Source organism: Mangifera indica, chromosome 10 (assembly GCF_011075055.1).
Source record: "Mangifera indica cultivar Alphonso chromosome 10, CATAS_Mindica_2.1, whole genome shotgun sequence".
Taxonomy (NCBI): Eukaryota; Viridiplantae; Streptophyta; class Magnoliopsida; order Sapindales; family Anacardiaceae; genus Mangifera; species Mangifera indica.
In genome coordinates, this window is record NC_058146.1 from 2,808,943 (window position 1) to 2,824,642 (window position 15,700).

General features: G+C 33.3%; 3 protein-coding genes across 8 annotated transcripts; 2 read left to right on the plus strand and 1 right to left on the minus strand.

The window, feature by feature from the left end:
* The first annotated feature begins 60 nt into the window (after positions 1 to 60).
* Positions 61 to 435, plus strand: LOC123227797. The gene has a single exon (XM_044652927.1). The coding sequence runs from the start codon at positions 61 to 63 to the stop codon at positions 433 to 435; it is 375 nt and encodes a 124-aa protein (XP_044508862.1).
* Positions 436 to 7,085: 6,650 nt separating this feature from the next.
* LOC123227995 (peptidyl-prolyl cis-trans isomerase CYP40-like) lies at positions 7,086 to 11,259 on the plus strand. 5 transcript variants are annotated; one of them, XM_044653166.1, is made up of 10 exons: positions 7,094 to 7,431; positions 8,249 to 8,749; positions 8,979 to 9,066; positions 9,165 to 9,217; positions 9,659 to 9,763; positions 10,325 to 10,400; positions 10,599 to 10,636; positions 10,727 to 10,798; positions 10,868 to 10,979; positions 11,066 to 11,259. In XM_044653166.1, exons 1-8 carry the CDS (start codon positions 7,261 to 7,263, stop codon positions 10,778 to 10,780), a joined length of 1,086 nt encoding a protein of 361 aa, XP_044509101.1. In that variant the 5' UTR covers positions 7,094 to 7,260; the 3' UTR covers positions 10,781 to 10,798; positions 10,868 to 10,979; positions 11,066 to 11,259. The 5 variants fall into 5 exon arrangements, with proteins under 5 accessions (XP_044509105.1, XP_044509101.1, XP_044509102.1 ...); XM_044653167.1 differs by having other exon boundaries at positions 10,908 to 10,979; XM_044653169.1 differs by having other exon boundaries at positions 10,913 to 10,979.
* A 163-nt stretch (positions 11,260 to 11,422) lies between these two features.
* Positions 11,423 to 15,541, minus strand: LOC123227993 (armadillo repeat-containing protein 6). 2 transcript variants are annotated; one of them, XM_044653163.1, is made up of 8 exons: positions 15,237 to 15,541; positions 14,571 to 14,873; positions 13,972 to 14,258; positions 13,351 to 13,479; positions 12,370 to 12,492; positions 12,134 to 12,241; positions 11,882 to 12,060; positions 11,423 to 11,701 (listed from the first exon to the last, which is right to left on the minus strand). In XM_044653163.1, exons 1-8 carry the CDS (start codon positions 15,382 to 15,384, stop codon positions 11,578 to 11,580), a joined length of 1,401 nt encoding a protein of 466 aa, XP_044509098.1. In that variant the 5' UTR covers positions 15,385 to 15,541; the 3' UTR covers positions 11,423 to 11,577. The 2 variants fall into 2 exon arrangements, with proteins under 2 accessions (XP_044509098.1, XP_044509099.1); XM_044653164.1 differs by having other exon boundaries at positions 13,972 to 14,255; positions 15,237 to 15,536.
* Between the last annotated feature and the right edge of the window lie 159 nt (positions 15,542 to 15,700).

The following is a 15,700-nucleotide window of genomic DNA, read 5'->3' on the forward strand; positions in this document are numbered from 1 at the left end:
TTTCAACCTCAAGAGTTTGCATTTAATATACTATTTGGTGGGTGTGTTTTCATTAGTTTCATGTCTACGCCGCCGCTGCTGGATCAACAGCCACCGCCTATGGTGGTGACGCAGCAAGAGTACACAACCCATTCGGGTCACGGGTCGTTCGGGCCTGTTATTGCTGTGCTTGCAGTGATAACGATTCTGGGAGTGATAGCTGGCATGATAGGGAGGCTGTGTTCGGGTCGTCGGGTCATGGGTCGTAGAGAGTACGATTTTGAAAGTTGGGTTGAAAGGAAATGCTCTTCTTGTCTTGATGGTAACATCGACCCGCATCCTACTCGACCTGAAATCCCTGTGGCGGAGCCGGTGGCACAAGAGGCACCACCTCAAGAGATAAAGGAAGAAGAAGAAGAAGAAGAACAGAAGTCTCATGGAGCACAGCCAAAGTAATGAATCTTAATTTGTTCCAATTATTGGCTTTCTGTTTGTAGTTCCCTTTTTTTTTTTTTTAAATTTTCATTTACATTCTTCTGTTTGGGTTCTTCTATGATTAACAAGGGAGGTTATGGCAGAAAGATTACAAAAAGACTAGAATTATTTTATTTGGAAGTGGGATAATCTTATTTATTGGTATTGGTTTCATTGGATTCTTCTGGTTTTGACATATTGAAGAAGAATAAATAATTTGTCTAGCATTCCTTTTTTAGGCAGAAGAAACAACATTAGGGAGTAAGACCGGGGGTTTTGGACTTCCCTAGACGATATTACCATTGCTGCACCTAGAGATGGCAATGGGTCTTATCGGGTCGAATATCCTAATCCAATCTTTGTTTTTGATATAACTATGATGGGTGATTCTCATCTCCCTTTGCGAAAAAATTTCTTTTCCCTTTCCTTCCTATTCCTGTCAGAAAATTTTTCGTATTTAAACCTCTTCTTTATTTTATATTAAATAATAATAAAATATTTATTAAATCTCAAATATATTTATAATAATTCAAAATTTATAAAAATAATTTAATAAATAAGCCTTTAAACAATATATAAGGAGAGGGACAAATATCTCTATTCTCGATTACAAAGATTTTAGTCTGATTAATCGAATTGCCATCTTTAATTGCAATATTATTCAAGTCTTCCGAAATAATTTCAATTTTCTGTACAAATAAATTCAAGTCTTTAATGGCAAGAGGTCTGGATATATCTTTACACTTCTCTGTTTACGACCAAAACAATAAGAGACACACAAGATTCAACTTTTTAGAGGGAAGTGAAAGTATAAAACCCATCATTCTGATAAAAGTATGGAGGAAAACAAGTTCTGGGTTTCAACGGTACTTTGTGACATGTGTCCATATTTACACCGTCAAAATTTTTCATGCGATTCAACGATGGAATCACCAATCAACCACAGAAAGGTTATCTTTTTATTTGTGAAAAGAAGAGAAGAGAAGAAAACCCTGTAGGCAGAAAGATTTAGTAATGGAAAAAAGACTGAATAGAAAAGAAAAGGAGAAAAAGTGGCGGTGGGTTTGGCTTGGCTTGGCTTGGCTTAGCAGCTAGCTCTTGAAACTTTGTCTCTTTGACTCGAAACGTTCATAATTTTCCCCAAGAAAATATAAGCTGAAAGCTACAGAGGCACTATGATGAGTTGATCACATGGGTCTGAGGACCGAGGGGCTAAAGTCTAAATCCGATGAGTTACCTGATACTTGAAAAGCCATGTGAAGTGCGCAGCTTTTGTCAACTCAAACAAAACTGAAAGCCACAAGGTGAATGTCCCTAGAGCTCTGCTTTTGTGGGCAAATTTTGTACTCTTCTTTTAACCTTTTGATTCTTCCGCCAGTCAGCCACTTTGGGGGACATTTTCTTTTCATCCTTAAGGTTTGGGATATGTTCACTTTACCCTAGCATTATTTGTAACTAATACACCAATCTTATCATTTTACCCTATCAAGAAAACTAAATGTATCTAATTTGAGTACTTAATTGATATGTCATTATATAATTTAATAATTTGAATTAAAAATATAAAAATAAAATTATATCTAATCATATGATATATTATCTTAAGTCTACATAGTATTATTTATATGTTGGTAGACTAATTGATATTTAACTTTTCACTTAAAAATTTACAATACCCTTTTGTTTTTTTTCTTCAACCTTAGTAATGATTACCCAAAAAATGCATTTTTGAGAGGCCAAAGGACTATTTCCCACCCAAGGTATACTTTTTCTGCACATTGTCATCTGTTAACTTTGAAAAGCCTATTTACCTATCCATGGGCTATTAAAAAAAACAGATTCAAGGGTAAAATTGTCATTTTATCTGTAAGATTAAAAATAAATTAAAAGTTAATCCTCTTTTCCCCTCATAACCCCGAAAAACTAACCATTTCCCTCTAGGCCAAGTTTTGAAAAATAGCATTCCCCCCCTAGAGTTTAGTTTTCAATCCCCGACACCAAATCCAACGCCATCGCTGACGACAAAGCTTTCCCGATGCACCACCATGCTCCGACGGCCTCTCTTCTCTCCTTTGGAACATCGATCAGCCCAGATCTGGTATCGTCTTCGCTTGAAAATTTGAAGAGCTTTGTTTTCCCAGACGAAGACGACGACCTCGTCTCTATCTGGGAAGACGATCGTCAGGGATTGAAAACTAAACCCTAGGGGATGCTATTTTTCAAAACTTGGCCTAGGGGGAAATGGTTAGTTTTTAGGGGTTAGGAGAGAAAAAGAGATAAAATTTTAAGACGTTAGAGTTCTGTTAAATTTAACTGTTTATGGGTGGATATTTGGTATTTTTATAGTTAAAGGGGGAAAACTTAAGAATGTAGTATACCTTGGGTGGGAAATAGTCCTTTGGCCTTTTTGAGATGACCATGTTCATCCAAACTGCATTTGTATAATGAGGTCACACCATATCATTAAGAAGAAATTAAGAATAAGATATAAGAGAGATAAGATAAAGGAAAAAAACATAAATAATTTCTAAAACATAAAAGTGCTTTAAGTGAATTCTCTTTGACCTTCTTTTATTCCTACATGTCGTATTTGATTTTATCACCTTCATTTATGAAGTTGGAATATGTCTTCCATCACTTCAGCCATTTTGTACCAACTTTGTCTCAGGCGAGACCAACTAATCTTTGACTGTCAATCACTGTGATAATGAGCTGCAGAATCCAGTTCAACTCTGGTTATTTCATTGTTGTCCCTTCATTCTCCTATCAACATTTAAGTGGATTCCAAAACACTTTGGTCAGGCCAGCCCAACTCAAAATATGGGCTGGACTAAATATAGACTCCAAAAACTCCAATGCTCTTGAAGATGGCACCCAAATGCAAGCTTCTTTGAACTAATGCATCTTAACCCACTTTCCATAAATCTAACTCGCCAAGCGGGGTTTAAAGGGATACAATTAATTATATACACCTAATTTTGAAAATCCATTTGAGTTTTTAGATAATATGTTATTATATAAATAAATATACGATTGATGACACATTATACCCAATTGGGTATTCAAATTTAGATGAACGTAGTATTACTCATATAATTATGATAAAATAATAAAATTATATGTATCTATTTTGAGTATATAAATATATAAATATTTAATATATATCATTATATAATTAAATAATTTTGAATTAAAAATAAATAATACTCAATCCTATGAAAATACTTATAAAGATATATATATTTACGTACTTAAAATAAATATACATAATTTTGCTCCTCGTGAAATGTCTCAATCAACTTGGTAGGTTGAATTTGGATTTGTCTATTATCCACCTTTCTAAACAAATCACAAGTAGTAGCAATTGGGATGTCGCAATTGAAAATGCACCCACTTGGCTATATGGGTAGGGCCCGAGTGGTTGTTAGACAAAGCGAATGAATTGATCTATTAGTTCGTCTGTTCAAACAAGATTGGATGAAGAGGCAGTATCTACTTGAAATGGATTGAAATTGAAGTATGGCAAGATTAGACTTGCCCAGCTGTCTTAGCCACAATTGCCCCATTCATGCACGTCTCAACTAAAGAATTCAAAAAAAATCCAATGCAACTAGCTTACTTTTGGTCACAATTGCCTCATCAAACTGCCCCACATTCCCAATTATTTACAAGAGACATTAAACATCGACATTGAAGCTTAGGTAATTTAGCCAATCCAAGTGCCCCCCACTTTTCTCCAAATCACACTATTTATGAGTCAGCTTTTAGTGGGATTCAATATTTTAGGTGGGCATTTTCTATGCTCTCATATGGTATGCAGGTATGGGTTCAATTTCCATTGACGTCGCCCACATAAATTGCTTGGATGCTTTAATTACACCACTACAATTAGATAAACACACAAAGTGAAATAGAGGCAAGCCAATTGGTAAATTCTAATTCCACCATTCAAATATTGTTGCAATTTTTTTTTTTTCCTCTCAATTGAAAGTTTAACCAATTGTTTAAAACCGGACCGGTATCGAACCAATTGTCTCCCTGGTTCATGATGCGACCAGTTTAATTTATTATCAAATTATAATGAATAAATTTTGTTTAAAATTTTGTAAAAAATAAAATCAATCAAAATACTTATACGTATGAAGATTAAAACATATCTGTGTTAAGAAGTAACAATTATTTATTTGATTTCAATAAAATAATTAAAATAAAAAAGTCTCAATCTCAAGATACAAAAAAAAAACATAATTCTGTAAATTATTATTTATAAAAGACATTTCAATTGATATAAGATACTTTTTTTTCATTTTTATTTTATTTTTGAACTTATTTTTCCTTACAAACTTTTAAAAATTTATCTAATCTAATAAAAAATAATCTAATTACTCAAAAATAATTAAAATTAAAAAAATCAACAGTCAAACCCAATCAAACTCGGTTTTAACCGGTTCATCTGATCAAACCTGATTTTTAACCAAATCAATAACAAAACTAGTTTTTTATATTAACCAGATAAAACTTAGAGTTGGTTTTCGGTTCAATCAGTTGAACCAATTGATCTGATCCGATTTTTAAATCATTGAGTTGAACTATAACTTAGCTCAAAACCTATAACACTCTTTGATTGCTCTCCTTTTGAAGATTTTGAAGGCATAGTAACTGTGCACATTTTCAATATTTGTATTACAATTTTCAATTTTCAAATAATTTATTCATTTTTCTTTATATTTCCATGTTTTCAAAATCTTGTAAAATATTAAATACAATAAAGTCATATATATGCATTTTTAATATATTATTTGGTTACATAGATAATATATCATCATGTACAAATAAAATAACGCCCAATAAGATAATAATATATAATTTGTGTACCCAAAATATGTATAAAAAATATATACACATAATATTATTCTATTAAATAATCCCCTATTACTTAAAATAGCTAAAAATTGCTTTTTCTCCTACAAAATGACAAATAACACTTAAGTCCACTAAGGATAAGTTAGAGTCAAATTAAGTTAAGCTACTCCACTTATTTTGAGTAGAACTAAAATTAAACTTAAACTTGTTTCAAAGGTATTCGAGTTTTGGTTTGTTTGAAATGAGTCAAACTTGAGTTTGACTCAAATTTGAGGTCAAATTGAGTTTTTAACGTATTGGTCAAAACAATATTGTTTTAGTTGATTTGTATCGAATTTTTTACCCAAAGCTTAAGTTTGAATTCAAAAATATTGAATTTTTAGACTCAAATTCATTGAGTTGAGTTTGTTTTAGACTCGTTCAAATTAAACTTGAATTCAACCGTTAATTATAGATGAATATTTTTAGTGCGTTTGGTCCACCAATTCACAATTTACATCAATTCTAATTAAAATTCATACGAATCTTTAATAAAAACAAGAAACAATAGACGAAAAAACCAAGTATCTAATTAAACTAAGATGAAATTATCATCAAATTTTGTAATTTTTAAGTGAAATTTTACTAAAATTCTTCATAAACATTGAGAGTAATCGGATGAAAGTGCAATTTGATTTTGTTGGCTTTATCTTTATAATCTCTAAATTATTGATTAAAATTGAATATATGTATGGGTAGTGGTGTCAATAGGCCGGGCTCGAAGCCCAAACAGTCATAGACTTTCGAACTGGGTTGACCTATTAATATATAAATGTCTGACCCATATAAAAATGGGTCTTAAATGGGCTGATTCGGGTTTTAAATATTTAAAAAAATTATTTAAAATTTTTAAATATAAATTATTTTTTAATTATTAAAATCGAAGACAGTATTCAAAATATTTTATTTATAATCTCTCACTTATGACGGAGGAATACCATAGTTATATGATAAAAAATATTATAAATTATAATACAGTATAAATTAATTAATTTACATACTATATCAATTATAAAACATAAATAAATATATACTATGATAATATTCAAATGGATTGAATTCATTTGATACTCGATTAATTTGTAATATTTTGTAATGATAAAATAAAAATAAAATTATAAATACAAAGAATTATTATTTATGAATTTAGATATTTTTTGAAAGATAATTGATGAGAAAAAATGAGATTAAAAATATAATAAAATAATTGAGATTGAGAGATTTATAAATGAAGGTGAAAATGAGAAAAAATTAAAAGGGTTTATATAAAAAAAATAAATTAATTAAAAAATTTAAAAAAAAAAATGAAGGAGGCTAGCAGAAGCATTGCTTCCCTCTGTCTGACAAGGCTTCTGTCTTGCGACAGAAGGCAAAAGGATACACAAGGCAGGAGTAGACTTCTGCTAGTAAAAATAAAAAAAAAAATTTTAAATAATATCGAATTGGTGACATGTTACAGTATCAAATCGGGTTTTCTTATATTTTTTTTTGTACTTTATTTCGAATTTTTATTCGATCCGATTCAATTAACATGTCTACGATCTTTTGCTGATGACGTGTCCTTAACCATATGGCGGTTCTCGCTACCCCCTCTCTTACAACAATTAATCTTCATTAATTTCATAAATTGGGTCACATCAATCTTTTTCTGGGAAAAAAGATAATTGCAGAAAAGTCCCTGGAAAGTTACATATTACAAGGAAGACAATACGACCATAACAAACAAAACTGAGAGCAGGGTCGTTCTAAAGAGGCAAGCGAGCGAGCCTTAATTTCAAACTATAAATAAATAGCGCGACTCGGGACTAGGGTTGTTTTGTTTTCTTGTGTTTCTTCTTCAAAGAAAAGAAACCTCTAGAACCTGTGCAGGGAAGAAGAAAATATCAGAGACGAAGAAAGAAGAAGATGATGAGACCGAGGTGTTTCCTGGACATAAGTATTGGAGAAGAACTCGAGGGAAGAATCGTTGTGGAGCTCTACAACGATGTCGTTCCGAAAACTGTTGAAAACTTCAGGGCTCTGTGTACTGGTGAGAGGGGCATTGGCCCTAACACCTCTGTGCCGCTCCATTTCAAGGTATCTTTTGTTTTATGTCTGTGGTTCTTGGCTATTTGATTTTTGATCTTTTGCTTGCATTTGAAAGATTGTGGAAATGGTGGGTTGATTGTGATGGCTTTTGAGAAGATAATGAAAGGGCATTGCTGTTTTTTTTTTCTTTCAATGAATGTAGTGTTGGTGGGTTGGCTTTTGAATCTTGATCATCGATGGTTTTAATTCTATGACGTATTGTTTTATTGACTGTTTGGTGACTGTGAGCAATTAGTTCTTATTTAGTTCTGCTTTAGTTCGATTTTTTCTTTCCTTTTTTCCTTTCATAGGTTTTTTAGCAATGTTTTGATTGTCTTTTGCTTTAGAAGGGATTTGGAACAGCAATACTTTGGATGAAGAAATGAATGAATGTAACAGCTGTCTTTATGAAATGTTGTTGTATTTTTTGCGGCGTGTATGTCTAATGGTTTGTTCTTTTTTATGGAATTTCAATTAGGATTGTGCGGATACGGGAAGAACTTATGCATATTGATTTATTTAATCAGAAGAGAAATTTAATTTTCTGTATTTGATCATCTGGTACTTGGAAAGCATTGCTTTACCTCATTTATGGTTTTGTGTAAGTTGTCATCATTTGTGTGTTTTTAGTATTAGCATTTATAGGAATAATTTCTTCTTTCCCATAAATTTGTTGCATACTGATATTTCCTCACATGTATTTTGTAGATTTACTATTTATTTTGGGTATTCAGTAATATTAGTTCTTCAATGCCATTCAGAGACTAAACTTCTTTTTTTTTTTTTTTTGTTTCTTTTCTCCATGATAATTATATCTTTGTTTCAGGGAGTATGTTTTCATCGTGTCATTAAAGGTTTTATGATACAAGGAGGAGATATTTCTGCTGGAGATGGCACTGGTGGAGAATCAATCTATGGATTGAAGTTTGAAGATGAAAATTTTGAATTGAAACATGAGCGAAAAGGAATGTTATCTATGGCTAATGCTGGCCCAAACACAAATGGGTCTCAGTTCTTCATCACAACAACTCGCACTTCTCACTTAGATGGGAAACATGTCGTGTTTGGGAAGGTAATTAAAGGAATGGGAGTTGTTCGATCAATTGAGCATGTTACAACTGGTGAAAATGATTGCCCCACTGTTGATGTTATAATAACTGATTGTGGAGAGATCCCTGAAGGGGCTGATGATGGGATATCTAATTTTTTCAAAGATGGTGACATTTATCCTGATTGGCCTGCTGACCTTGATAAGAGTCCCAATGAGCTTGTTTGGTGGATGGATGCTGTTGATTCTATCAAGGCTTTTGGAAATGAACAATACAAGGTAATGAGTGCCATTATGGATCTATCTCGCATCGATTTATTTGGTGAGTCAAATTGTACTTTGTGAAATATGTTATTGTAGGTGGAAGTGAATGTTGGAACATCTTTTGGGGTATTTGAATTACTCTTAAAGTTATTTATTCTAGTACCTTCACGTTTATCTGGCAATTCCTTTTTTTCTTCTCTCTCTAATGCATCATTAATGATAATGCTGATATCCTTTTTCACAGAAACAAGACTATAAGATGGCTCTCAGAAAGTACCGGAAGGCTTTACGTTATTTGGATATCTGCTGGGAGAAAGAAGGAATTGATGAAGGTTAATGAACTGTTTATGGAATTCTGTAGTTTATTGCAAGTTTCGCTTAGTGTAAGTTACACTGACTGTATGTATGCTTGATTCTTGTGTTTCTGCAGAGAAGAGTTCATCTCTAAGAAAGACAAAGTCACAGATTTTCACAAACAGCTCTGTAAGATTTATTTTTTGTTCAAAATATAAGGGACTGTTTGAGCATGGAGCATTTTATACTTTTAGTCATGCAGGTCAACATATCTCCATACACCATTATAGATGTTGAGAGTTTTAATAGGATTTCTAGAAGTCGTAGCAAGTTATGGAATTAGTTTTTCTTTAGTAAATAGAAGCCATTGCCTCAATGCCTCTTCCATATTTGTTTGACTCTTGTTTGGAGTGTTTTTAGTTGATATTTCTTTGCATCATTTCCTCCTTACTAAATTTTTGAGTTCTTGGACTCTGTGGTGGGATTGTATTGAAATTCTGAAACAGTGCAAACCTTTTATCAGCTGATTGTGTTTGCTTCAATTTTTGGCACCATGAAGATCACTTCTGTGAAATTTTTTTTCCTATGCTTAACTTCTTCCAATAATCGATGCTGTGTATCTTGCTGTAGGCTTGTAAACTGAAAATGGGAGATCTTAAAGGGGCATTATTGGATACAGAGTTTGCAATGCGTGATGGAGATAATAATGTCAAAGCATTGTTTCGTCAAGGTCAGGTTAGTATCATCCATCTGTAAGAATTTCAATCGTTGGTATGACAGATTCAATGTGTAGTTGTTGTGGGTGTGGTCAATGTTTCCTGAGGTTTACTCGTTTGACCAAATAGGGCGGGGTTCCCCCGGTTACCCAAAAAGAAAAAAAAATTATATAGTTTCCTGGGTGCCACATAGAAATTGTTCTTGGAAAAGAAAAAATTTCCTTCGGCGTGTAATAGAAGCTCTAATTGTTGTGCAATCTATAGCTTTCAGCTGCTTTGGTTTTTTGCTTGGTGGATTTTGTTGAATTTTATCTAATTATGCTTACAATTCCTTTATATTATGATGTTACCCGTGTAAAAATTTCAACTTTTAACAGTGGAGCAGCTAACTGACATGTTTCTTTATAGTTATCATTTGTTTAAGTTTCCTGCCTTTAGATATGGTTTTTTCTTTCTTTTTTTGGGGGGGGGGGGGTGGTGGTGGGTGGGAGGGAATGTTTACATCTATTTGCAAATTTGTTCTGTTGCATTTTGAGTTTCATGATAAGTTTCAAATTCTTATGTGTTCCTTATCTATCAGGCGCACATGGCCCTTAATGATGTTGATGCGGCGGTTGAAAGCTTTGAGAAGGCACTAAAATTGGAGCCAAACGATGGTGATGTTCTAGATTAACTGTCACATTACAATTGTAGATGTGTAGAGAGTCAATTGAATTTAATTGAATTAGTCATCTGCTAGCATGATGTTTACCTACACAAATGCATTAGTAATCAATTCAACTTTGCTTGTATCTTAACCTCTCATATGGATTCTATCAAAAGCTTCGCATGACTTGTTATCTTGTTCTATTCAGGTGGAATAAAGAAGGAACTTGCTGCTGCCAAGAAGAAGGTTGTTATATTAAACTTTATACTGTAATTTATGTTTCGATGATAGAAAGTTAACAGTCACACGTGTTTTTAATAATTAAACTTTTTACAGATTCATGATAGACGTGAACAGGAGAAAAAGCAATATCGCAAGATGTTTCAATAGCACATTGGCAATTAACTGGTATTTCAATTACCAGCTGAAAGTTGTTGTCTGCCCTTACTGTCGGCCTTACGGGGTTTTCTGATGCAGGCTGCTAATATCTTAATTTTCAAAAACTTTTCATATTTAGAGCAGTCATCTGGTTCAACCTTGTTTCTTTTTCCTATTACAAGCTCCAGCAAATTTGGTGGGAGTATTTTAGGTAAAATAATTTCAGAGTTGACTCTAATTCTTATTTGTTTCTATAGTTGATAATAAATTTTGGTATTGTTATTCTTTCTTTATCAGGTTCTGTTTTACTGCAAATTCAACTGTACAAATTTGAGGCTTGAACCAGTTCTTACCAGGGTTACCATACAAAATTTGGAGTGTAGCTTTTAGTGATATAGAACCGTCAAAAGATGTTGAACTTGTACTAAATTACATTTCCATTTTTTCCATTTGAAGTCAGCTATAAAACGGATAATTTTCATTCGGATTTAGTTTTTATGTTGGATTTATATCCTGCATAGCTTCTGTTATCAGTAGCTTCTTTGATTGTTCCCTTCCAAAATTGATCAAAGCTATGTGTATCTAGACTCTGAATAATTAATTAAGTACCCAGATGAATGCTGGAACACAACAAGAACAATGTCGACCAAAGAGTTATGATGCCAAAAGGTATAGAACCTTATAATAAGGCATGCGTAAGATTACTTTACCAATATACACTCCTATTGCTATAAAGTTTTAGTTCCTGATCACAGTAAAAGAACACACACACAAAGCAACAAAATGTGGTAAATCTAATGTGAAATAAGCTATTTGTTATAGTCATCAAGGCCCAAATCTCTTAATGCATCAGTAGCAGCATCCTTACAGCTTTCATGGTTCTCCTTTGCCTGCCTGATAAGTTTTTCAATGCCATTATTCAGCAGAAGTGTTCTGTCCCAAAAAAAAAAAAAAAAAAAAAATGTGAGACAAACTGTTAATTGTGATTCCATTAAGGATTATATGAAATGGTAATTTATCCCAAAATTAGCCACAGCTCTGCGTTATTTGACACAAATACAGGCTTTTGAATCAGCAGGTTAAAAAAAGGCAGTGCCTTATCAGTGAACTTGCCTGTTTTCTGGGTTTCTTACTACAAGATTGCGGATCATGAAACAGGAATTTCTTTGCAGTTGCTGTGCCTTGGGAAACTTTTGCATGACTTGAATAGCAAGGTCACCAGCTCCAGCTTCAATGGCACGGGCTGCATTGTCTGGAGATCTCAAGGACAGTACAGTAATAATAGACATAACCTGAAAACACAACAAAAATGGTAAGTGACCAAATCATGTATATTTATTTGTGAGAGACTTGCTGGAGGCTTACCTCTTGAAGAACAGAAGGATCATCAGAAAATCTTGCTGAGAGTTTGACGAGCCTCTCCATTCCGCCCTTCTCAATAATTGAACTCTTATTGGAGTCACTTCCTGCCAACTAATTAAAAGAACATTTTAAAAAAGTGCTCAAATGCTTCAAGAAGAAGCAAAAGTGATTTAAAGAAGCCAGGATATTGAATTTTAATTGACGAAAAAAGGGTGAAAGGGAGTGATTTTCAAGTCTACCTTGGATAACAAAGAACAAGAAGTTCTAGCTACAGCTTTGTTGCCTTGTTCGCCACTCTCATCAATACATCGGAGAAGTGCATCAACACCACCACATTCTGCAATGGATGTGCATATCTCATCCTGCAGCAAGAATAAAATAAAATAAAATGTCAATATAAATAACATACCTGCAGATAACTAATATGTGCAATATCTTTTCATATATGACATTAGCAACTCTAATCTTCTGAACTCTATGGGTGAGATTAAGAAACAATCTAGTGATATAATTTGAGATACTTACCATGCTTTACGCATTTGAAGGGGATTATTATTGAACACAACTTTTAAACTTTATGAAATCAGTTCATGTGATTAGTATCAGTTAGTTCCCTAGAACTAACTTTAGCAATACCGCCAGAAATATCAACAAATTGACAATAAGAATGTGTTTATATTAAGAATATGATAGCGGTAATAGTGTTTTTGTCTACACAAATTTACATAAATTCAACAAAAAAAATAAAAGAAAAATTATACACAAAGAGTTAAATTAACCAAAATGAAAAAGGAGCATCGATGCTGATACTTTCAACAAATTGAGCTAGTGCTAATGTATATTATATACATTCTGTAGAGGATTGGCTTTCATAATCACTAGAGTAACAGCCAATAGAATGTTTTAAATTTTTCCGCTGGACAGATATTGCAGACTCAATATCATTGTAACAATCAACAATTTAAAAAAGACAAATTGTTTAGATACATGCAGTTTGTTAGCTTGATTACTGTATCATTAGCAAGTCATACACTGTTAACCCACTAAATTGTGCGTGCAACAGCAAGATTTGGCAAAATACTTCATAAAAAGAACTTTCAAATTCCCCCTAACTTGCTAGCATAAAATGCTTAGACTATTCCAAATATCACTAATCATACTAGTTCACATTAACATAACACTCAACAATTATCGATACCTTATCAGTTTAAAAAACTTACATTGACAGCAATGGCTTTCATCACAGAGCTAGTAGCAACAACATTAGGTGAGGCAAGCCCTTCAGCTAATGAAACTGTAAGAGCTTTTGCAATTCCAATCTTTGCAAATCTACGGGCATAACCATAAACCTGAAAGTTTGCAAATTAGTTCCGAGTATCCTGATTACTTGAGGTAGTCCATTTCTATCACAGAAAAATTGAATTAAAATATATACATAATTACGAAAGAACTACTCCCTCTAACTGATGAGGTTTTGACACCATGACCTGGCTTCAAAACCAGCCTCACAAAAGTTTCACTATCCATCATATTGAGAAAAAGAAAATGTATAAATAAGCATTAAAATGGTCTTAATATCCTGCTTACATGAGGAATCCAGTCTTATAGTCCATTTCTAGCACAGAAAAAATTAAACTAAAAAATATAAATAATTACGAAAGAACTACCCAGTCTAACAGATGAGGTTTAACCGGCCTCACAAAAGTTTCACTATCCACCAAAATGAGAAAAAAGAAAACGTATAAATAAGCATTAAAATGTTTACAACTTCATAATCCGTCATTGAGCTTAATTTTGGTAATGCACAAGTCAACATATATTTCTATTAAGCCTTTACTTACTTGGGAAGCCACAACACGATCATCATCAGCAGTCAACAGAACGCGCATTGCATAATATAAATTTTGAATTCTGTCATTTCTCTGCCTACTCAATACTTCCAAGACAAGCTCATCAATTTTCAATTCCATAAATGATTCTTTGACCACCTCATTACCAGTTGCAGATGCAGTAACAATGGCAAAACAACTATTCAGAATCTCTGAATCTTCGCTGCCATTTCTTAGGATATCAACCACCATTTTTGGTCCACCATTTACCCGGAATGTTTCTGAACTTTGAATATCTGCTAGACAACACATTTAAAAAAACAGCCATAACAATGATTCAAAACAATTCAAGTTGTATTACAACAACTATCTGACATGTAAAATTCAAAACAATTTGGTCCAGCTTTCAGTTTAATTATTTTCTTCAGAGGTTAAAAACACAAATGGTGGTACGGTAAAGTTCAAGATACAATAAAGAACTTCTCTCGCTTCACTTAATCGTTCACTCTAACCCAATATTTCCATGCATCAAAAGATCGAAAAAAAAAAAAAGGAATCATAAACCAACCAAACAAAGGAAACCGAATCAACTACACATCTAAACTATTTACCATGAATGAACAATGCCATCATTTTCAAGCACGATAAGAGTAGTCGTTTTGATCCAGCTGGAATCTTGGAACAAATGGCACAAACCAACTCCACTGCACCATTTCTAGTAGCAATTGGAACATTTCCTGATACTTCATTGTTACACCCACACAACTCTATTAGCTTATCAAACAACTCCCCCATCTCATTTAAATCTTCACTGTTTATTCGATCCTTGGAATTTAATTGCTTCAATCTCTCTAATGATTGTATTACGGGATTGTCTTTAACACTACACTCTCCTGGAACGCATTTCACAATCCCTGTAATATAAGGTAATAAACTAATTAAATAAAACAAAAAAATCCATGAAGCATTTAAAAAGCTTGTAAATGTGATGCCACTCTTTAGTTATATAATGTAAGATAGATCAATGGATGAAATAAGATGGATGCTAGAAACCACATGAAATTGAATGAATGAGCTTCTGATTTGAAGCTTAGAAAATGCGGGAAAACAAAAGAAAGTGATTTCTACTCTTTTTGAAAAAAAAGATAATTACAGAGATATTTTAGGCACTTCCAGTTTGATAAACGAGTATGGAAGCATCCAAAAGAATGTCAGAAAACAGTAGAAGATTTTTCTTTCTATTTTCTGGGGAAACAAACGGAAAGTTAGAAGAAGACCGGAGAGATCAACGCCTTGAAGAGTAAGAGTCTGAATGGCGTCTTCGAGGGCCTCGACGGGCTCCATTCCTAGATCCTCCATGTTCTCCTTCACAACTTCATCGAACGCTTCCTGCGAGATCACACGGCCGGTGTTGGCGGGACCCATGGATGCTATAATCAACCGTTGGATCGGACTGCTCGGAGGATTGTCTTAGGGCGAAGCAACTGAGTGAGAAACAGGAGTGGCTGTTGTCGTGCGAAGATCTGTTTTTAAAATTTGAACAACCGTGTTTTGGATCTGATAGGCTTTCGGCTCGGGCCACTCCGCTACCCGAATCCGGTTTGCACTGGCTCACCCCTATCAAAGTAATATTTTTAACAACACTAAATAATATTTCCCACCCAGGGTTTAATGAGAGACAAAATTCTTACCTTCAAATTTTAAAATACTAAATTCTCACCTATCCTTCATCCACATCTAT

What these genes read in the sequence shown, in the direction of transcription:
- LOC123227797 (XM_044652927.1), top strand. Translation starts at nt 61, where the DNA reads ATGTCTACGCCGCCGCTGCTGGATCAACAGCCACCGCCTATGGTGGTG.
- LOC123227995 (XM_044653166.1), top strand. Translation starts at nt 7,261, where the DNA reads ATGATGAGACCGAGGTGTTTCCTGGACATAAGTATTGGAGAAGAACTC. An exon ending in CTGTGCCGCTCCATTTCAAG is followed by an intron (nt 7,432 to 8,248) that starts GTATCTTTTGTT and finishes TCTTTGTTTCAG; the next exon opens with GGAGTATGTTTTCATCGTGT. An exon ending in TTGCTGCTGCCAAGAAGAAG is followed by an intron (nt 10,637 to 10,726) that starts GTTGTTATATTA and finishes AACTTTTTACAG; the next exon opens with ATTCATGATAGACGTGAACA.
- LOC123227993 (XM_044653163.1), bottom strand. Translation starts at nt 15,384, where the DNA reads ATGGGTCCCGCCAACACCGGCCGTGTGATCTCGCAGGAAGCGTTCGAT. An exon ending in TGAAAGCCATTGCTGTCAAT is followed by an intron (nt 12,493 to 13,350) that starts GTAAGTTTTTTA and finishes TTCTTGCTGCAG; the next exon opens with GATGAGATATGCACATCCAT. An exon ending in GTAAGAAACCCAGAAAACAG is followed by an intron (nt 11,702 to 11,881) that starts GCAAGTTCACTG and finishes TTTTTGGGACAG; the next exon opens with AACACTTCTGCTGAATAATG.